The sequence below is a fragment of the Anabas testudineus genome, chromosome 16 (genome assembly GCF_900324465.2).
Source record: "Anabas testudineus chromosome 16, fAnaTes1.2, whole genome shotgun sequence".
Taxonomy (NCBI): domain Eukaryota; kingdom Metazoa; phylum Chordata; class Actinopteri; order Anabantiformes; family Anabantidae; genus Anabas; species Anabas testudineus.
The window spans coordinates 23,409,256-23,430,619 of NC_046625.1; the positions used below are offsets into that span (position 1 = coordinate 23,409,256).

At 40.7% G+C, this 21,364-nt stretch overlaps 3 protein-coding genes across 4 annotated transcripts; all 3 read right to left on the reverse strand.

The window, feature by feature from the left end:
- Nucleotides 1-761: 761 nt before the first annotated feature.
- On the reverse strand, nucleotides 762-4,273 carry lyplal1 (lysophospholipase like 1). Its single transcript, XM_026369917.1, has 5 exons — nucleotides 4,175-4,273; nucleotides 3,436-3,535; nucleotides 2,912-3,081; nucleotides 1,799-1,914; nucleotides 762-1,474 (listed from the first exon to the last, which is right to left on the reverse strand). The coding sequence occupies exons 1-5, from the start codon at nucleotides 4,257-4,259 to the stop codon at nucleotides 1,235-1,237; spliced, it is 711 nt and encodes a 236-aa protein (XP_026225702.1). The 5' UTR covers nucleotides 4,260-4,273; the 3' UTR covers nucleotides 762-1,234.
- A 1,342-nt stretch (nucleotides 4,274-5,615) lies between these two features.
- Nucleotides 5,616-10,855, reverse strand: bves (blood vessel epicardial substance). 2 transcript variants are annotated; one of them, XM_026370277.1, is made up of 8 exons: nucleotides 10,699-10,855; nucleotides 9,549-9,790; nucleotides 8,661-8,785; nucleotides 8,195-8,382; nucleotides 7,832-7,940; nucleotides 7,563-7,730; nucleotides 7,323-7,464; nucleotides 5,616-6,176 (listed from the first exon to the last, which is right to left on the reverse strand). In XM_026370277.1, exons 2-8 carry the CDS (start codon nucleotides 9,772-9,774, stop codon nucleotides 6,112-6,114), a joined length of 1,023 nt encoding a protein of 340 aa, XP_026226062.1. In that variant the 5' UTR covers nucleotides 9,775-9,790; nucleotides 10,699-10,855; the 3' UTR covers nucleotides 5,616-6,111. The 2 variants fall into 2 exon arrangements, with proteins under 2 accessions (XP_026226062.1, XP_026226063.1); XM_026370278.1 differs by lacking the exon at nucleotides 10,699-10,855 and adding an exon at nucleotides 10,225-10,301.
- A 1,044-nt stretch (nucleotides 10,856-11,899) lies between these two features.
- On the reverse strand, nucleotides 11,900-18,740 carry popdc3 (popeye domain containing 3). The gene is made up of 3 exons (XM_026370343.1): nucleotides 18,070-18,740; nucleotides 15,813-15,921; nucleotides 11,900-13,676 (listed from the first exon to the last, which is right to left on the reverse strand). Exons 1-3 carry the CDS (start codon nucleotides 18,573-18,575, stop codon nucleotides 13,401-13,403), a joined length of 891 nt encoding a protein of 296 aa, XP_026226128.1. The 5' UTR covers nucleotides 18,576-18,740; the 3' UTR covers nucleotides 11,900-13,400.
- Nucleotides 18,741-21,364: the final 2,624 nt, after the last annotated feature.

Below are 21,364 nucleotides of genomic sequence, written 5' to 3' on the forward strand. Positions count from 1 at the left end.
GTATTCGTATTTGTGAGGAGAAGGATTTTCAATTCAATCTGGATTTTACAGGGAGTCAATGGAGAGAAGCTAATGTAGCAGATTACAGTAAGAACTCTGGCTGCAGCATTTTGGTTTATTAGTCAGTTCCAATGATGCCTTTAAATCTTTGGCTGTTACTCGGGGTTGTTTCTTTAGCTCATTGATGAGTGTCTGTTGTGCTCATTTTGACTGGTCGCCCACTTATTGAGTAGAGTAACCAGAGAGCTTGTTTGCCTTACTGTAGACTGGTGAATTTCTGCAGTCTTTGACATCACTTTGTAACCCTTTCTAGCTTTATGTAAATCAACAATTCCTGATCATAGATCCTCTGAAAGCTCCTTTTGGTGAGGCGTGACTCACATAAGCACATTCTTCCTGTGCAGAGGAAACTTAAAAAGTTTGAGTGTTTTTTGTAAGTCTAAGTCGCTCTAGTCCACACCTCCAAACTAATTTTCTTAACAAGACAAGAGGTATGCCAGCACCTGACTCCAATTAGCTTTTTGGAGGTAATTATTCTAAGGATTTACACTAGCACTATGAGTTTTTTATGGTGGTTCTCAATAAAGACATGAAATTTGTGGTATTATTTTAGGCACGTCATTTTTGTTAATACTCTTGACCTAGGTGAAGATCAGATCAGGACATTATATGTGATCATAATATGATCATATTATGATTTATGACAAATTAATGCAGAAAACCAAAAAATCTAACAACAAAGAATAATTGTGACATAATCATATGAGACAATTTCGAGCTTTTAATTCCTGGTATGTACATCTAGATATATATTATACAACATAGAACACTGTCTAAGATAACCCATATTTTAAGTGAGCAGATCTACTGGAATATATGGAACAGGTGTGAGATTCACTGCTTTAAATGACTATCCTTATAAAGTAGAGGATCCCATTCTTTAAGTGCTGCTAAAGGCTCTGCTACAAACTCTACCACCTCTATAAATAAAACTAGTTATAGCACAACTGCCCCCTCACCAAAACAACTTTCCACCCCATGTAAATGTTTTTCTCGATCTGCCACTGCTCTCTTTGACTCATTTGTATCCCACCTGACAACACTGCCCACTTTGTGTGGGTCATTGCTGCCACGTCTCAAAGGAATATGCTCTTGCTGCAAAATGTACATAGCAACCATAAAAATATTTATTGACAAAATAACTGACTGTATAAGTCAGAAAAGGCAGAGTGAGTCAGGATGTGGTGGTCTGGGGCAGCTTGTTGAGGATCCAGCTTCTCAACATCTCCATCTCAGGCCCGGAGAGCTGGTGGTACAGGCCTGGAAAGGAGTGGAAAGTGGTGGTCATGCCAGCCTTTTTCAGTAGCATTGATGTGTCCTCGCCCCACTGACAGAGAACCAGCTCATCACTGGTCCCATGGCACTGGAACAACTCAGGGAGGGGGAGTCCTGCTCTGAAGCGCTCCTCCACTGCCTTCAGTCACAAGATACAGAACACATTGATGCATTAAGCAGTTACACACAGGGAAGTAGAAAGGTAAATAAAGAGAAGAGCTCAGGGAGTTGACATTGACAAAGTTCCTGGTGGATTACCCACTACATAGTAAAATGGTCTTTTGATAATCACAGAAATAAATAAATAATAAGACTAACCAGTGTTTTTGCAACTGCAAAAAGAGTTGTACATTAGAGAAAAAAACCTTGTGTGCTGTTATTTTTGTGTTAGTTATATTATTTTGTAGATCAAAAATAAATAGGGACAGTATTCATGAAACAACATCCATTAGTGTTGATGTACCTGATAAGTGACAGAGTCCTGGTTGAGGAAGCTGGACAGTGCGAAAACTCCTGCTACATCAGGATGGTATCGACAGGCTAGGTGGAGAGCCATGGCTCCACCCATTGAAAACCCACCTTCAATCAGGCACAAAGAAAGAGACAAACTACTGCATCAGCATCGTTCCTATGCAACACTAAGTATCATAAACAAATTCATCATGTGAGTAACAGAAGCCCCAGTCAGAAGGGGGAAATACTTAAGGACGCCACACTTCCACATCATCAGGTTTGGATTTTTGCCTTGAAATAAGCAACCTGTTCTCAATTTTATACATCAGAGTACGTAATGGTGAGTACCTCTGATTCTGTCAGAGAGTTAAGGAGCGAGAGAGAGTGAAGGCAGAGAGGCTGAAGAGACAGAGTGGAGAGGTGGAATCCAATAGCCTGGCTCAAAGAGTCTGACATGTTAAGTGACCTGCAGGAACCTGGACAGGAGCATGTGAGCTGACACTGCTCTGTCAGTCAAAGTGCACTAATACCTGTAAGTTTTTCAAATAATTCTCGTAAAGGAAGTTTAAATCTGAAGGAGTTCTTTCTTGCAGCATGAAGTAGACAGACTCATTACTCAAATAAAAGCGCAAGTACATCCAATACAGATACCACTTCAACTTCTTTACCTGTCCAGATATGCTAAGTGCAGTATATGCTCTCTACCTTAAGGAGAAAGTTCAGTATTATTTAAGTGATTTCTCTGGGTAATTCAACCTCACTGAGTTACTCATAAAGACAAAGTATTTTAAATTCTATTTAATTTTGTTGTTGATAAGTAATGTTTGAGTCTAGTCCAAATTAGTTCCACATTTCAAGGTTTCTACAGAAATCTGATGTGTTCATGCATTCAGTAAAGGACAGACACAGCGATTGTGTCTGATCAGACTGCTTGTTGTTTTTGACCTGTCTCAGTCAAGGCCTCTGTTCCCAGAGCTCAACATTCAACTTGGTGATGGCAATGTTATCAAGACTAAAAAGAATGATGGTCAAAATTTTAAAGGTGTTTCTAACTTGTATTTTTGGAGTCTGAACACAAGTAACCTACAGTTTTTAAATGTAGCAGACAAAATCAGACCCATACCAATGAGCATCCTGTGTTTGGGGATCCCAGCATTGAGCTCATCCTGAATGATGGACCCTAAGGTGCTGCACATGGTGTCTATGGACTCTAGGTGCTCCGGGCAGTCCCGTGAGATCTTGTACCGGTCAAACCAGACAGTAGACAGGGCCCCTCTCATGGGAGTGTATGGCCTAATGGCAGAGATGAAGGTCAGCGGTCAGTGACATGGCTGCAATATCGTCTCTACTACATAGACTTTGTCCAGCAAATTAACATTTAACCTCACTGATTTTTGTTTTCCCTCATCTTAATGGATCGTCATGAAAAATATGTGTCAGACTTCTGCAGTATCAATAATCTATGAATATACAGCAGTGATTACAAGAAAGTTGTGTGAGGTGGTCTGACAGTACATGCAGTTTATGATGAGTATAGGACTGTTTGCTTCTGAGACTTCTTCAAGTGATGTGAAGAAGACACAGCAACTAGATTCAGGCCTGTATTATTACCACTGAGGGTCTGATGTGACGCAGACTTAGACCTACCTAGCTGGAGCTGTGGGGTAAATAACTCGGATGTGGCTGAAGGCCAGCTCTGGCACCAGAACATCTCGGACCCAGGCTCTCAGCCCCTGCCCAGTGTCACCTGGGTGTGGAGTTATAACTGAATCAGATTCCAAACAGTAGTACTGCACTTAAATATATCACATTAGCTATCAGTACATAACACTGTAAAAAGATTCAGGGACCTAAAAGTGCATAAAAGTCAAAGGTGGAAACCACTGTTCAAGGCGGGTAACCTTGAAGCCCTCATGCTTCATGTGGATGTGGGATTTCTCTGAAAAATAACTTGACACATTCTACAGCTGCATCCAGAAATGCAACCTGAAACTTTATTACGTAAGGATGACGCACATCTTTTCTGTGCAGCAGCGGTGCTGTGTTATCTGGGGCTGAACCCATGTCAGATGGACTGAAAGACAGTGGAGACATGTTCTTTGGTCAGACAAGGCCATGTTTCTGGTTGTTCTTGGGAAAAACGGATGTTGGCCTCTCTGTGCTAGAATCTGGGTTTGTATTGTTCCTCGGTGATGAATCACATCCTGAAACAATTCCAAACACATGAAACATGCACAGGGGAGATCAGAGGTCAAAATGTAAAAGGTACGCAGACACCAAACTGAAACTAAAGTTCCTCCATGTTCATTTAATAAGCGCTCTTTCTCTTTTCTAAAGAACCAGTAACGTCACCAGAACCACTGGAATAAACAAGACTAGTGAGCACCTGAGCCGTGCAGGAAGATAAGCGAGGCGGAGTGTTTCCCCGTGGGAGAAACAGCGCACATCCGGAGCTTCCTCACGGCGGCCATGACAGCTTGAAGGAAATCACGTGATCCCGGGCAGCGTGGCCAAATCTCGCGATACGACGTCAACTGTCTGTTCATCGTAGCTTCCTTTCCATGTTATTGTATTGTTGATTTAATATGGGCATTGTTTTATTTTTTAACATGAAAAACTAACATTTTATATTATTATATTACAAATCTGACACATTTTGTGGTGGTTAGTACTTGCTAAATGTTTAAATAAATATATACTGTACAATAATAGTGAAATACTTTATTGATTCCATTTGGGAAATTGTGGTAGGACAGATGCCAGACAGTTATCATTCTTTTTCTTATTATTATTATTATTATTGTATAATGTATATTTATGTTTTTGGACTGATGTGTATTTCAAAATGTATTTATTTTATTTTATAGAAACAAAGACTTGGAATTTATAACTGATATACTCCAATCCTGCTGAGGTTTTAATTTGTTGAATTCTCTAAACTGTTTACCCTCTACATGTTAAGAGGTCTGCACTGAGGAGGATGTCTAAACTATATATGTCAATGAAACAAAGGATCTTCTATTTGTTTGGACACAGATTAGAGAGACACACACCTGTTTATATGAAGTCCTACATTTCCTACATAAAGATAAAACCATCTCTAAATTTTCCAAGTGTTCCCAAATATCCAGGGCTCTTTGCTTAGTCTTTGGTTTGGAAGGTGAAGGACCTTTCTACAGAGGACAACCTGCTTTCAAACAATGAAGAACATGAGGGAAAAGATCACTAAGCATCCCTCACAGTGAATTGGAGCTAATGGTGTGAGCACTGCAGTTTTCAGTGACCACGCTTCTCTGCTGCATGGTTGTCAGCTGGCTCATAATCAAGTACCATGTAGTGGAGGTGAAAGAACTCAGCTCATACACTCAAGTATCTGTACAAGAGTAGAATTTGTAATTTAGTGTTACCTAAGTAGAAGTGAAAACGAATTTGCTAAATACAAAGTACCAAAAGGAAAAGTAATAAATGTAAGTAATATAGTCAATGTGTTCATCAACTTCATGTTGCAGCGAGTAACAGTGGACCTCAGTTTAACCCCTGATGAATCTAATAATTATAATTAAATTAGCTCACTTACTGTTGGGTAGCTTATTCATTTCACTCCAAGAATCAATAAAGTCTTGATTGTTCCATCATTATTTGTTTGAAGCACCATAAAATGGAAACAGTTATATAAAGTAGAAGTAGGTGGTTGATGGTTGTATTGGAGATGCGTCACAGTGCCAATAGAGGGCGCAGCGGTGCCATCTGCACTGGCCCAAAGATGTGATGTGCCACCAGTGGATTGAGATACAGTGTGTACTGAAACTTTAAGTATTATTCTTTATTGTATTGGTGAGTGGGGCCAAACACAGCAATAAAACATGTTCAGAGTGAACTGTGGCACAGGAACACACTGATATTTCTAGGAGGCTTACTTCACTCAAACGTGTACCACGAAGACAAACATGTCTGTTAACTGTACATTAACATGAACTGTTCAAATGCGGTATCTAACACATGACAGGTGAGTGTAGAAATGCACTGTTCAACAGAAAACCCTTCATAGGATTAGTTTAGACACAAAGAGAACATACAACAACACACTGAGGATTCTCCTCAGACCTTGCCGTGGAGAAAATGTTTCTAAAAGGCTGCAAACAAACATTAGACATTTCAAATATATGGATATAATCAATTAGGCTCTAGTTATTGGTTTGCTGAACAGTTTTACATATTATACTGTATGATGACAATGGGTATTCTTCCTTTGGTGGCTACACTTCCTCAGTGGAGGTGCTGGACATACGGTGAGACTTGGAGGGGACAGATTCTTCGAAAACGTCATCCTCCATCCCTTCTGCGATGGGCTTCATCTTTGCAGACGTCTTGGTACCCTGGTGACTTTTCTGAAAATTTGAAAAAAAAAATTAAAATACAATTGACTTAATTAAATGGTCAGACCCTAGTGCAGGTTGAGTGGAAAAGCAGATACTCTGGAACCAAAAATAAGCTAAAATAATCTGTTTGCATTAACACTAACAGTTCAAGCATTGGCTGTGTAACGGCACTCATGCAGAACTGATCAACCTACACAGGGCTGAATTTAAAGTCCATCTACTGAAATTTAATTTCAGCAGCTCAAAATGGCACTCAGTACTTTCTATGGCCCCCACGTGCTTGTATGCATGCCTGACAACGTCGGGACAGATCTGGTTCAAGGCATCACTGAGCTCCCAGACAGTCTGCAACAGTCTCATTTGAACTCTTATTCCTGAGGTTTGGATTGTTGGTTGGACAAAACAAACCTTGCTTGTGTCACTGTGTGAGAACCCAGTGAGATTTTACTGAGAAAATAATCAGTAGGTTCGTCCTGGTTACTTGTAGTTCTGTACAAAGCAAACTAGTTTTGCTGCAATTTATGCAAATGACTTAAGTAAAATGCTGTTTACACATTCATGTATGAGTAATGATAAGTCAATAAAAACTATGTAGTGCAAAAGCTACAGTATCACTTTTCTCTGTCTGCTTCCTGTCAACCTCCACAAATGGTCTTTCTTAATACTAGTTCCCATCTGGCCTGGTTCCCATCCAGTAATCATTATTAATATTATTCATTATGCAATGTATATACAGCATATGCAGTATATGCAGTACAGACTGTTGGATCACTTGTCTCTCATTAACCTTGGGTGCTCACTCTGACTACAGACTACAGAAGATTACAGGATCCTTTGGATGTGCAACCAGATGACATAATCTGAACTGAAAACCTCTGCAAACTAAATGTCAGTGAAGCCGTTGAAGTTCAATTTTAAAGGGGGGATTCATACTAAAGTGGTAAAATGGTATTAATATTCATTACAGATCTGACCAGTAGTACCCTGATTTTATAAATATATTAAATGAATCTCTGTTCTTTTAAAGTTTTTGTCCTTGGTTTAGATATGTTGTACCTCATTTCTAATTCACTTTGGAGAAAAGCCAAATGACTAAATGTAAATGTAAATATGAATTTTAATAGCTTTAATCTTGTTGGGGCCAACATGACTTACGGTGCAGTGATCCAGCAGATCCTCCTCGTAGGATCTGGTTTAGAACATCATCAGTGTCGCTGGTACTCGCCATGCTGTTCCTCATCTGCATCATGGACAGTTGAGAGCACAGGCTGGGCTGACGGTCTATCTTCTTTGCAGTCTGGGACACAATCCGTACAGTTGTCATTCAGTATGATGTTAGTTGTTTGTGCTACTAAAACCTGTCTCACTGGGATCCAGCAGCAGAGTTTGACCAACCTTGTCACTGAGGGTGGGGTCATTCAGGGAGTACAGTTTGTTGGTGATGTCTTTGCCAATGAGGTACCTGAACACCTCATTGAGGAAAGTGTCTGACTCCAGGAAGTAGGTGAGTCTCTCTCGAGACCAGCACATGAACTTACAGGTCTCCTCAGCCATGATGGTCACCTGTCAATCAAATACAACAATAAGACCTTTTCCACAAATGTGTATTATCTGATGGTCAATGGACGTGTCGACACGTGTTCATTCTTTTTCTGTCTTATTACCTGGAACTTCTCTCCTCTGTGCATCTCAGTGGACCTGAACTCTGGAGAGTCGATGAATGAATTGGTATAGATGTTGTGGAGGAAATGGCCTCGGTATGATACCTTCATCCTGCCACAGAGAAACTCGAAGTCAAAATTCTTCATCTTAAACAAATGGAAACTGAGGAAAGTGACTTTAAACTTTAAAGGTTCTAGTGTTATGCTGCCATCAGTGGATGATTTTACCCCAAATGACTCAACATCTCATGTTTTCTCTCATAAATTCATAACAGGAATGAATTGTTTTCCTTCCAGTGAAAGCCTCCATGTGGAGTGCAGTGTTTGCAGGAGAACAAGAAGCTACAGCCAACAAACAGCACATACTTTCCTTTGAGGAGAATGCTGAGGCGCTCGTCCACAGAGGTCTTGTCCTCAGCAGCGTACGCCTGGCCCTTCTTCAGAGTCTGAATGGTGCAGAACTGTCCCGTGAGCCTCTGAAACAGAGCCTCCGGCACATGGAGGGGTTCAAACATCCGCTTGTAGACCGATCGCAGCTCTCTGTCGATCTTAATCTGACGGGGCAGAGCCACAGCCAAAGTAAAGTGCAGTAGTGCTGCTGTGGTTTACAGTTCGTGAAGCAAACAGTGAGTCTGAGCATAAACACCTGGATCCAGTGTTTGAACTGGGTAGAACACTGAAACGTGCTCAGTGGAAAGTAACTGAGAGACTGTTGAGCTTTTTTCACATTTGCACTCAGACTACATCTCTCTGGGATCAGGTTTGAACTTAGAGTCACATGATTAGAAACGACGCTTTAGGTTTCATACTAACTAGCTAATGAAGAACTCACCGGCCTTCGCTTGTACAGCAGGAAGAACAAGTGCATGAAGTTAACCACCAGAAAGACCACGTTCCAGACCATCACATCCAGGTTGCACCTGTACAAAGTGGCCCAAGCAATAAAGAGACCACATCCTGTGAGGGTTAAAGACACAGAACAAAGGGAATTTAGGAGAAGATACAGTGGACGCTTCAGAGTTTTCTCTCTTTCTGCTGAAACCAACCCCCGCCCCTGGGGGCTGTGCTGATTCAAGTCCGTCTGGGGACCATTGGTGCAAGTCATCCTGTCTCTGTCTCCCCCCAAATTTCCTCTCTGCCTTCCTGTCTACTGTCAAATAAAATCATACAAGAATAACCTTAAAAAAGAGTAATACACTTGGGTAATACATAAAAAGTATGTATGTATTTGTCCCATTAAACAATAAACAACAAACAAACAACAGTTAAACAACCAGTGTCTAAAAATAGGGGTCTCTACTGCTGATTCACTTCACTCACTTTCTTTTCCTCTAGGAAACCCTCTCAGTCTAACTTGTGCCAGAGGACAATATAAATAAATGAACTGTCCAAACTACAACCACATTTCCCATAAATCCTGCTGCTTCCTGTCTCCACTCTCCTTCCAAGTAGAAGATAAACATGTTGGAAGTGCTTTTTCCATCCGCCACTCTCCCCCTTTCTTTATCTGCCATTATCAGAGCTCAGCAGCTCTGGTGAACAGATCCGTCCCAGCGGCTCTGGGGACGTCCCACACTTTAACTCAACTCGCCCAGTTCCCCGACCAGCCTGTGGTAATAACTCACTAATGCTCTGACTTACAGATTCCTGATTTTTACAAGGCTGTGATAAATATTCCTCTGCACGGTTTTATCACCACAGGAGGTGCCGCGGACCCGACCTGTCAACAGGAGGAGGCGCAGCAGGATCATGTGCAGGCCCAGGGTGGTGGGGATGACGAGGCCCAGCAGCAGCGATAGGTTCCCCAGGTGGAAGAGGAGGTGGTGCGCCTGCTCCCACTCCTGGCACGAGGTGGCGTTGGACACATGTGGGACTCCTGGCGTGGCTGAGGGGAAGAAGGGCACTGTGGTGAAGAGGTGGGGGGGCAGCTCCGGGGTGGACGACATCCTTCAGCAGGGGGACCTAGAAGACGGGGAGAGGGTCAGAGATGATGTGATCAGGGATTCTGACTAATACGCTGTTGATGTGATGTAAAGCAGCTCTGGTTGTTTAGTCAGGAACTCGTCCTGAAGCCACTCCTGTGTCGTCTCGGCTGTTTGTGTCTAGTCTCAGGTTTTTCTTCAAGAACCTCTCTGCATTTAGCTTCCACTCTGACCTGCCTCCCTGTCCCTGTTTCTCATCATGACATGCAGTGTGAACAGACAGACACTGGATACACAATCTCCAGCCAGGGTCCAGGCTTATCTCAGGAAAACAAAGAGGGCGGCATTACTTTTAGAAAAGAGAGAGTTAGTGAATTTAAATTAAAAAAACAAATCACTTATACTTATACTTCTATGTAGAGTTATATATATGGGCATGTATAAATGGATATACATATCTGTATATAAACTGACTAAGGTGAAGTCTTTTTTGCCAGGAGAGAAAAATTGTAGAAGGTAGAAATGTCCAAAAGCAGCAGTTCAGACTGTTTCAGCTGTGAGCAGCTCCCTGTAGTGGAGTGTGAGTGTAGTGTGAGAGCAGCTCATGTCACAATGTCACTTCACATCCTGTGAGAGTCTCACAACAGGCTTACAGAGAAGAGAAGCCCCAGCATAGACATGTAGCTCCCTGTCCCCAAAAGATGAACTGATGCTCACAGAAACATCTTCCAATGACGTCAGTGTTGTACTTAAGTAAGGAGGTTCTCCCACTAACGGTGTCAGCTGCTGATGTGCTCCAGCTCTGGAGGGGCTTCCATGTAAAAATAGATACACGCATACCGCCTGATCGCACACACACACACACACACACACGCGCGCGCGCGTTCATTTGTGACAACTCCAACTTTCTAACTTCGCGTCAAAGTACGGAGAGGTGTCGTTACTTACCGATCGCAGCAGCAGCCGGTGGAATGAAGGCGAGTGGGGACAGGTAGAGGAAACAGGTCGGAATGATCTCGAGATGAGCGGCGGTGCTGCTGGCTGCAGTCTGGACTCTCCAATCCGGGGGTGCACAATGTGCGTCCGCGCATTCCTCCCAGCTCACAGGCACAGACTAAAATAGGCAAGAAGGCTGGAGCGCTGCACCTGCAGCGTGTGAGAGCGCCGACAGGGGGCGACAGCTCCCCCCCCCCCCCCCCCCCCGGCATCCAGTGGGGTAGAAAAGAAACACGCGGCTCCTGTTGAGCAAGATGGATGGACTTACCTGAGAGGAGGAGAGGAGGAGAGGCAGGGGGACAGTTTCCTACAGGGGATGTACTTATGTCATAAAACAAACCAACCGAGCTGCTGTTTGTCCTGTAAGATTTATTTACATCTTTCTTTTACAGAATGAGAATAAACATCCACATAATAAACTGTATTTATTATAAAACATATTGACTAATTATTTTTTGTGCTTTATAATTAATTGAGGTTAGTTCTATAAACTCTGTTAGTTTCCTGACCGTTATCATTGTTATTATTATTATTATTGTGAAAAGTATGTAATATATGTATTAAAAACACAGAAGGTTTCTATAATTTTAAAACCACATTTCCATTTCAAACTATTAAAAGAAGAGATTCTGAACTTAAACAACATGCTGGAAAATCTAATATGTTATTTTCTTTAAAACGTCGGTTTGGACGAACTTCAGTAAAAACTAATAGCTTGAAAATCTTTGTTTGTTTTACCATAACATTTAGATATATTAATAAAAATAATTAAAAAATATAAACAATATTAGTCCATTCTACAAAATGTCCATGAGGTTTTAGTTACAAGACCATTTTCTAAATTTCAAATGCTTTGTAAAATGACCTTAGGCTAGAATAGAACAAAGATATTAAATGTTGTTTTTTAATATGTTCATTTAAAATGTATTTGTCCCAAATGTATGTTTTAAAAAAAGTTGGAACAGAGGAACAAAAGAATAAAAACATGTCTAATGCTAAATAAATAAATCAAGGAAACAAGGTTGTATCTCCATGACAACCTTGCAAAATCCATTCACTAATGAAAAAAAAGTTCCATAATAGATCTGAGTCAGGAAAAGTGAAGATTATTGTACAGTAATATAACCAGAAAAGAAGGAAAGCGTTACACAGTAAAATAGAATTTATTTTTTACAGTAAAGCATAAACACTTTAAGTCCACTTCATTTACATAATCTTATACAGTTGAGTTAATCTGCCACTACCTATGTAGCCCAAACTGTGTCACAAACTCCTTACACACAACATATTCACCAACTCTCCTCAGTTATATATATTTTTACTATACTGTAATGTAGACAAATAATTCCAGTGATGCACTGCTGAGTAAACTGCTTGTGTTCTGCTTCAGAATCTAACTGAATCCATATGAATATAGTACATTACATATCCTTGTTAAGAGGACAGAAAATCCTGCTATCATGTTTTAACCAAAGAAAATATTCCTCACAAAACTGCAGTTAAGTGCAGAATAGCCGTGCAAACAGTTTAAGAAACGTCTATGTCTAAATGATGTCACTAGACAAATAAGTAACATAGTCATTCAGTTCAATTCAATTCTAGAAGATCTGTTAAGCCAAACTGCACGTAGATGGATTTTACTCCAGATACAATTCACAACCTTGTCTTATAGACAGCAAGGAGCAGCTGCTCAGTGTATAGATGAGTCTATGAAATTCATGCTTTCTGTGGCAGGTGGTTCCCTACCCCAGACCCTAATGTAATGTGATGTAGGCTACGTGAGCTTTAAATGTCATTGGTTCACTAGTCACACACAGATAATTATAGTTCCATTTAATAACTATAGAGACCAAAAAATAACATAAAAACAAGTGGAAACCAACACTGATACTGAAAAGTTGCCTTTCCTGAACACTTCTTCTACAACACCCACTACAGTGTTGGAGAGCAACAACATGTACAACAGTGGAGACTATGAACATTTTGACTGCGTTTGTGTGTTGTGCATCCTCTGTAGCAAGCATGCTCCAGCCCTTACACGCATCTTAAAGATTTGTAAATGGTGCTACATTAACATCAAAACACCAAATTATCCAACAACTATCATCTTAACTGGATAGTTAAACATTATGGAAAATATGGAAATATTTCTAAAAAGAGAACTTTTGTGGCAAACATAGCCAAAGGTGCACCAGAAAACTGAATACCAAGTTCTGAGATAGTATCCCATTATTTCTTTAGGAGTTACTGGCAAAGCTCTGGAAAACCTTTAAGGCTTCTTCTGATCTCTCTGGCATTGGGCCCCAGAGAATAAACATCCGAATCAATCTCCAGCTGACAAAGTTGTGAGCATGCACTTTAGAGATTTAGGCTGCAGTCATACCTGGTTTGGCAACGTGTAGGGGGCGGGTAAAAAGCGAATTATTCTTCCACAGTGTCCCATAGGGAGTGAATTTTGGTGTGACTGAGCCATTTGACTTGCTGTTGGCTCCTCCACACATGAATGGTGTTAGAATAGAAAATTGGAGATAGAATACCACCACTGAAAAATCACCTACCCTACATGACAGCATATTTTACCACCCATTTCTATACACAGTGAATCTGTTCAAAGTCTTCATGGCATGGAGCAGTGTGTGCGTGTGTTTGTGTGTTCAGGCAGTCCTTCCCCCCTGCACCGGCACTTGCAGGACATCTGCCTTTTCTAATTCGGTCCCGGGCATGTGACAGTAACTTGGTAATCGGAGATCATAGTGGTGCACAGACCCATCAAAAGCCTTGTCATTGAGGGAGTACAGCTTCTCTGCTATGTCATTGCGCACAACCAGGGCAAATATCTTGGCTATGTACCGATGCTTGGCAAAAAGCAGATAGAGTTTCTTCCTCCTCCACGCAACATATCGGCAGGGCATATCAGCACGCAGGGTCACCTGGGGAAAATAACAATGTTCAACATAGATCAGGACCACAACCAAGTTTACTGTCATTTCCACACATGAATATGAAAAGTTGGTCCTCAAAAAAACAACAACAAAGAAACAAACTAGTATTATTTAATTATTTGTATTATATCTGGGACAAACATCCCTTTCTGACTCATTCATAAACTAATTAGACATGCGTGTAAACAATGTCACTCATTAGAGAAGACATACAATCACACTGTGCTAATTCTAGCTTAAATATATAGGAACATAAAATATGTTCTCTGTGGCCCTCAGCAAAGAAACCACCGTGGTGCTGCACTACAGGGGCTATGTAAATTCACTGCCTTTGTTTGCAGGTGTTATTGAAGGCATAGTGTGAGCTGTCTGTCAGCTTAGCTCTGGTACAATACAGAGTGTACACTTGGCCATCTATGCTGTAAGGCTTTCAAGAACAAGACAGAATGTAGGTGATCTGCATTTCAAACAAATTGTAGATCTAGAATTATCTGTTAACTTCACTTCTATAATCTGATTTAAAGTAAAATTTATTAAATATTCTTGGTAAAGCTGGAAACTTACGTATCCATAAAATTCATTAACGTTTTTCAGTTCGAAGAGTCTGCTCTTGTATGCTGAGTTCATTGATTAAATATCTATCTATCTATCTATACACACACACACACACACACACACACACACACACACACACACACACACACACACACACACACACACACACACACACACACACACACACACACACACACACACACACCCCTCCAGATTTTTGTAGAATATTATTAGCAATTGTCAGTCCTCTGCATCAGTCTCCTGGTATAGCTGCTAATTCAAGTTAATCATTTTCTAAGGTTAATTGATTACGAGCTAAGCTGAGAACAGATGAACTAATGGAGCAAACAAGGGAGCATGGAATTCTTTAGGTTAGTTTAGTACCTGATCATTGTTTTAGAGGTTCAAAATGGTCAGAAAGAACTTTCATCAGAGACCCGTCAGTCTGTTTTTGTCTTTAGAAAGGAGGGCTACTCAATGCTAGAAATTGTTTATCATACTGTTAACTACTCCTTTCAGAGAGCAGCACAAATTGGCTCTAACAGGGACAGAAAAATGAGTTGGAGGCTCCGATGAATAACTGTTGAAGAAGACAAATATGTGAGTGAAATATGTGTGGTTTAAGACAAAAAACGCCTCATTGGTCCTTAGCTGCACCAAATAGCACACGTCAAACACCAGTGTCAGCATCAACAGTAAAGAGGAGACTTCAGGATGCTGGACTTCCTTAATGCTGGACAAGAAAAAGTTGTATCTCAGACTATTCAATGTAAAATAAGGACTGAGATGGGCAAAAGAGCACAGACATTGGACACTGGAATACTGGAAGAAGTCTGTTGTCTACAGATATGTCCAAGTTTGAGGTCTTTGGATCAACCAGAACAACATTGTGAGGCACCGAACAAATGAAAAGATGCTAAAACAGTGCTTAATATATTTAGTCAAGCATGGTGGAGGCAGCGTGATGGTCTGGGTGCTTTGGAGGTGGTAAAATAGGAGATTTGTAAGGGATTGAGGAAGGAAAGCTATCAAAATTGACAGAATGCCTAAGATCTGCAAGGCTGTAGTTGCTGCAAAAGGTGTTTTTTTGTTTGTTTGTTTTTTTGATAGAAGAAAAGTTTGATGAACACAATAATATTTTCCATCAAAATCATTAGCTACTTAGCTATATTTCCCATTCAGACTAATTTCATGTGCGTTTCCTTGGTAAACGAAGTGATCCCAAACTTTTGAGGATTTTCTTTTTTACATAATACTAGTTGCCAAAATGATGATATTCTGTTTTTAACAGCTTTTGTTAGACATTTTTCACACCGGGTAAAGCAATATTGTAAAATATTATAAAACCAAAGCAATTGACATAATAATAATAATAATAATAATAATAATAACAATTGCTACATAATCCCATAAGTGCCCAAGTGAGCCATTTAGTGACTAACAATACCAGGACTTTGCAAGGGACTCACCTAAACAGAAAGCCTGTGCATTTCTTGACATATGAACTGAGTCATTCAGTCATTAATACCTGAAAGATTTTTTTGCACATGCACAAGACTTAAAATTAACCTGGAAGACCCCCTCCTCCGATGGTCTGAGAGAGTCCCACTCAGGTGAATCCAGAAACTGGAAAGGGTAGATGTAATGCAGAAACTCTCCATTAACTGTCACACAGATTCTGTAGGACAAGAAATTAGAAGTCAAAGTCCAGTCCAATCAATTCTCAAACATGACAATAGTGACAGAATTGATTGGATGTGTTTTTATTGCATCACACAATCTTTCCCTTTATATTGAATATTGCATATGCAAAGCATGAGAATACATTTGACAGTTTAATCGTGTTCAATGTTTTTGAATTAAGTTCTGAAATGTAGTATTTATTAGTATTTAGTATTTTATAGTAGTTTCATAAGATGTAATAAATTCATGCTTTGCTGCACATCAGAAATTAAATTATCAGCAAAGGTGTGAGCTTTGATAGAGATTAATTACAGAGAAGGTAAAAGGTTCTGATCTGAACCAATTTATGGACCCATAAATTCACTGTTTCATAGTGAATCTATTCATAAACCGAGCCAATTTCCAACTGTTAAACATCTGTCTCATCTGAGCACTATAACCTAGCACAGAAATAACTGTGGAATAGTGACAAAGCCTGTAAGTGCTGTCTGTACTCATGGATGAATTACCAAACTATACCAGACACAAGCCTAGGGGCTCAAGGGGTCAGGGAGAATCCTTAGCTGGAACCTCTATTACAGTGAAGGCTGATATCGTTGAATGAAAAAACACAATCACAAGAAGATGCTAAACAACCCCTAAGGGACACGAATTACCTAAATTAGACACGTGATGAATGTACTGAGACGAAAAAGGACCCAAAATAGACAAATTAATACCACTGAGACAAAAAATCTATGAAAAAAAAAACAATGAAGAGAAAAAAAGAGCCACAAAATAACCACAAACAACCTAAGGAGATAAAAGGGACAAAAACTGATATATTGAAGAGAAACTAGAAATAAGACAAAAAAAGATGCATAATGATGAAAAAGATACTCAAAATGTCCAAAAATAAAACAACCAAAAAACAGTCAAAAATAGACAACTTCATTCCAAAGACACAAAAAATGAAGAAAGAATGAGACCACGGAGGAACAAAAAGGACTAAAACTGGATGATAACCACAAAGAGATTAAGAATAATTTAAAAGCCCCACAAAATCTGACAAACTGCTATGTGTGGGCTCATTTTATGTTTTGAGTTTGGGGTTCCTACGTAGGAGGCAGTGGGTGTTTATCTATGTGCTTCCACAGACCATTTCCTCAAGCCATCCCACTGGTTACTTCACATTCCCCCAATAATACTTCACAGTAGCCTGTAGAGAGCAAGGGGACAGTTACCGAAGTGATAAAAAGAAGAACAATGTGAGCCTAATAAAGACTTAAACTAAAACAATTAAAAGTGCACATGTAAATATGCCACTAAATACTGTAAAAGATGAAACATGGCAACACACTCAGAGCCTCTGCAGCTTGAGACCTGGGCCTGTGTTCACCAAGTAAACATTATTCACAAAGCATTGTAGCCCTTAAAAGAGCTCCTAATGTGAAAAACTGTTAAACATAAAGCCAGTAAGGCAGGAGGACTTTTAAGAGGCTAAAGAGTTTCTTAAGCAGATAACAAAATGGTGAAAGCAGAGAAATCTACTCCAAATACCCAATGACAGTGTTTGTGGTCGACGTGCTGACATCACAGTAACACTGTAGTGATGACTCGTATCTGTTAGAACCTTCTATCAGCAGTGATCAAACCACCACAGCACTCTCCCAGCTTCATATTGTGATGTTTACCTTCACTGGACATAGAGACGTTCTTGATATAATTGATGCCACACAAACTACATCATCACACCATCAGATAAATAAAGATATTTAGGTCGAACATCTTTTATGTGTTTTCAGTGTGGACAGTGTTAATCAATTGTGGTCAGTAATCAGTATCAGTTTATAATTTATATTATATTATTATAATATATATAAAGAAAATTGTTCACATCCAGCTGAATGAATACTTAAACCATCAGAGAATGCTCATTGCCATTTTTTCTATCAATATTAAGCTATTATTATAAACATAATTTTACATTATTTTAACATGAGCGTTGACTGGGGGCTACTGAAGACTACAGGAACCTACCTAAACTCACACCTCACACCACAACTGATCAACTTGAAGCTGAAGTTACCAGGTTAACAGAACTTTCCTGATCGCTCCTAGACCAGGACTGTGCAGACTCTGGTTTCTAACAGTGAGTGTTCACCTGCCAGACAGCAGCACCGACAGCTTGTCAATGGCGGTTTTCCCCTCCATGGCGAAGCAGTGGTCCTTCTCTAATGTGAGGACGTCTCCATCGCAGGAGGTCACGATCTTCTCAAAATGTGTGAGGGACACCCCGAGCTTCTTGAACATGCGGCTGTACAGCTCCTGGAAGTCCTTGTTGAGGGTGACGCTCCTCAGCCGGTAGGCGACGTGCAGCACTTGACCCAAGCACACGGCGAACAGCGCGAAGCTCCACAGGAACGAGTCCGTGGTGCAGGAGTCCGTCCAAGCCCACAGGGTCGAGCAGAAGAAGCCCAGGGTGAGGAAGGTGAACAGGTAGAGGAGGCCATAGAAGCCGCTGCCGCCCATGAAGCCGAAGAAGAGGAAGATGTTGGCGAGGTGGAACACGGAGCCCTCCGAGCTGCTCCTCCACTCCTCACACAGCCGGTGAGCTGCCGCCGCCGGCTCCGCCGAGAAGTTCATAGCTTCGAAGTCCGGAGGTTCCATTTCTTCAAAAGTGAGTCAAACTAGCGGCACATGTTACACGAAACCTCCCCGGTGTGTGTCGAAGAATGAGGACGGCTCCGAGACAGCAGCGAGTGGTCGTGGTCCGAGTCCGGCTCCGGCTCCGGCTCCAGCTCCAGCAGACTGCGGACACCTGAGCACTGAGCAGCCCACACAGCACCGGAAGTACCGTCGACGCCAGAGAGAGTTCCATCGAGCTGCTGCCAAAACAAAGTCTACAAAATAAAAACGATCAGTTTGCTCGAACTTTTATTGATCTGACATAATACAATAAAATACTTCTGTTTCACTGCTCTTTGTAAATACTGTACATATGATTTATGGTTTGATGCTTCACTGACAGGTGAGAGGATTCTTCACCAGCTACAGGAGATGGTAAGTAACTAAGTACATTTACTCAACTACTGTACTTAAGTACAATTTTAGGCACTTGTACTTTACTTGAGTATTTCCATTTTTTACTCCACTCCATTATTTAAATTAAATTAAGTTAATAAAATTTTGCAGAATTAGATTCTTCATCGTAATGAATAAAATGATGATCATATCATTTGTAGATTAACACCCTGTCACTAAATAAGGTGGTTTAAAATCAGCTTCACCTTTACAGACTGTAGTTTTTATTCGACAGTCTGTAGGTAACAATACATTTTATTCAGAATTTAAACCTTTGAGAATTTGTCAAACAAATCTGGGCGAGACTTCTACATTTATTTTATCGCCATCATCAAATTCTGCATTGTTTCTTAGGGGAGTTTTGCTTTTGTATCATTTAGAGGTTGTATTTTAATACTTTACTTGAGTAGAAAAATTAAAGGCTACATGTGCTTTTAGTAAAGTATTTTTTTTGGGCAAGAACTTCAATTCAATTCAATTCAGTTTTATTTGTATAGTGCCAAATTACAACAGAAGTTATCTCAAGGCACTTTACAGTGTAAGGTTTAAGACCTTACAGAAAATATTTATAGAAAAAATTATAGAGAAAACCCAACAATCCCATTTGAGCAAGCTTTAGGTAACAGTGGAGAGGAAAAACTCCCTTTAGAGGAAGAAACCTCCAGCAGAACCAGGCTCATAGTGGGCAGCCATCTGCCATGACCGGTTGGGGTGAGTATAAAGAGAAGAGAGAAAAGAACAGCAGGCAATAAAGACAACAACAAGCAGCAAGAACATTGGGCAGGTCAACTGGATTCTGGAGATGTACAGCTCCAGGCCTAGGATACCTGCAGAAAAGTACAGAGAGAGGGAGACAGAGAGGAGGGAACACAACTAAAAGAGAGAGAAGACACAAAGTTAATGACATGCAATGGTGGCATTTGCATTGATACAGGAGAAAGGAGAGAGGAGAGGAGCTCAGTTTATCAGTAGAGGTCCCCCAGCAGACTAAGCTATATCAGCATAACTAAGAGATGGTTCAGAGTCACCTGATCCATCTCTAACTATACGCTTTATAAAAAAGGAATACATCCTACAACTGCAGAGTCATCAGAAAACTTATGAAGATGACAGGACTTTGAGTTGTACCTGAAGTCTGAGGTGTACAGGGTGAAGAGGAATGGAGACAGAACTGTCCCCTGTGGAGCACCTGTGCTACAGATCACAGTGTCAGACACACAGTTCTGCAGGGGGACATACTGTGGGCGGTTAGTGAGGTAGTCCATGATCCAGGAAATCAGGGGAGTGTTAACCTACATGTATTTTTAATTTCTCTCCCAGCAGTGCAGGCTGGATGGTGTTGAAAGCCCTAGAGAAATTAAAAAACATGATCCTCACTAGGATTCATGTTTTTGTGTAGGTGCAATGGAAAAGATGCATGATGGCGTCATCCACTCCAACTTGGGGTTGATAGGCAAACTGGAGGGGTCAAGTGAGGGTTTGACCAGACGGCTGAGGGACTCCAGGATCAGCCTCTCAAAAGCCTTCATAATGTGTGATGTGAGAGCCACTCATCTGTAGTCATTGAGGACTCTGGGACGTGGCGTCTTATTTACAGGAACTAGGCACAACTTTTTCCACCCAAGAGGAACTCTCTCCAGGTGCCGGCTGAGGTTAAATATGTGTTGGAGAACACCACATAGCTGAGGAGCAAAGGCTTTCAGCACCCTCGGGCTGATTCCATCTGGACCTGCAGCCTTTGTGGGGGGAAGCCTGTTCAGCTCTCTTCTCACCTGCCCTGCTGAGATCATTTGGTGTGGGTGAGTCGTGTGGGACTTTTGAGAAGCTGAAATCTATATAACACGATTAGACACATATTCCTCTTTCATCCCTCATTTAGGTTCTGTAAACAGTAATCAATATTACAAGGGCTTTATTTTAATAACGTCTCAACTTGTCATAGTTCTTATAGTGTATGTGTGTCTCTATGTGACAATAAAATTGAAAAAAGCAATATAATAAATGACAGCAGTGGACATCTCAGCCCTGATTTCTATCCTTGTGATTCCAAATATGAAATGGTGGATGTATGTTGTGTGGTGAAAAATAAAATAAAAGTAAGCAGACAGTGGTAAAAGTGAGAAGGCAGCAGCTTGTATGAGTGTACCTGAGTAAGAAAGTCGAACAAGTGACCTGATTTTCTCAAATGTCCTCATTAATCAGAGCTGTGGAGGGTTAGAAGAGTGAGTGATCTTTGAGGACTAGAATAGCAGTAGTCCTTCCTCCATGTAGCGGTCAAGGTGACTGTAACTTTTTTTTCCGGAATGGTAAAAAAGCGAGAGTGGCTGATGTATCTGGGGCAGCAGAGGACAAAGAACCCCTGGGTTATTTCACAT

Excerpts from the sequence above, each read along its gene's own strand:
- lyplal1 (XM_026369917.1), bottom strand. The coding sequence starts at position 4,259 with ATGGCCGCCGTGAGGAAGCTCCGGATGTGCGCTGTTTCTCCCACGGGG. Across the intron at positions 3,536-4,174 it reads TATCTTCCTGCACGGCTCAG|GTGACACTGGGCAGGGGCTG; the intron begins GTGCTCACTAGT and ends CTCCACACCCAG. Across the intron at positions 1,475-1,798 it reads AGGACTCTGTCACTTATCAG|GCAGTGGAGGAGCGCTTCAG; the intron begins GTACATCAACAC and ends TTGTGACTGAAG.
- bves (XM_026370277.1), bottom strand. The coding sequence starts at position 9,774 with ATGTCGTCCACCCCGGAGCTGCCCCCCCACCTCTTCACCACAGTGCCC. Across the intron at positions 8,786-9,548 it reads GCGCCTCCTCCTGTTGACAG|GATGTGGTCTCTTTATTGCT; the intron begins GTCGGGTCCGCG and ends TAACCCTCACAG. Across the intron at positions 7,731-7,831 it reads ACAGAGGAGAGAAGTTCCAG|GTGACCATCATGGCTGAGGA; the intron begins GTAATAAGACAG and ends TTTGATTGACAG.
- popdc3 (XM_026370343.1), bottom strand. The coding sequence starts at position 18,575 with ATGGAACCTCCGGACTTCGAAGCTATGAACTTCTCGGCGGAGCCGGCG. Across the intron at positions 15,922-18,069 it reads TCGGTGCTGCTGTCTGGCAG|AATCTGTGTGACAGTTAATG; the intron begins GTGAACACTCAC and ends CTTGTCCTACAG. Across the intron at positions 13,677-15,812 it reads CGGAGGAGGGGGTCTTCCAG|GTGACCCTGCGTGCTGATAT; the intron begins GTTAATTTTAAG and ends TATTTTCCCCAG.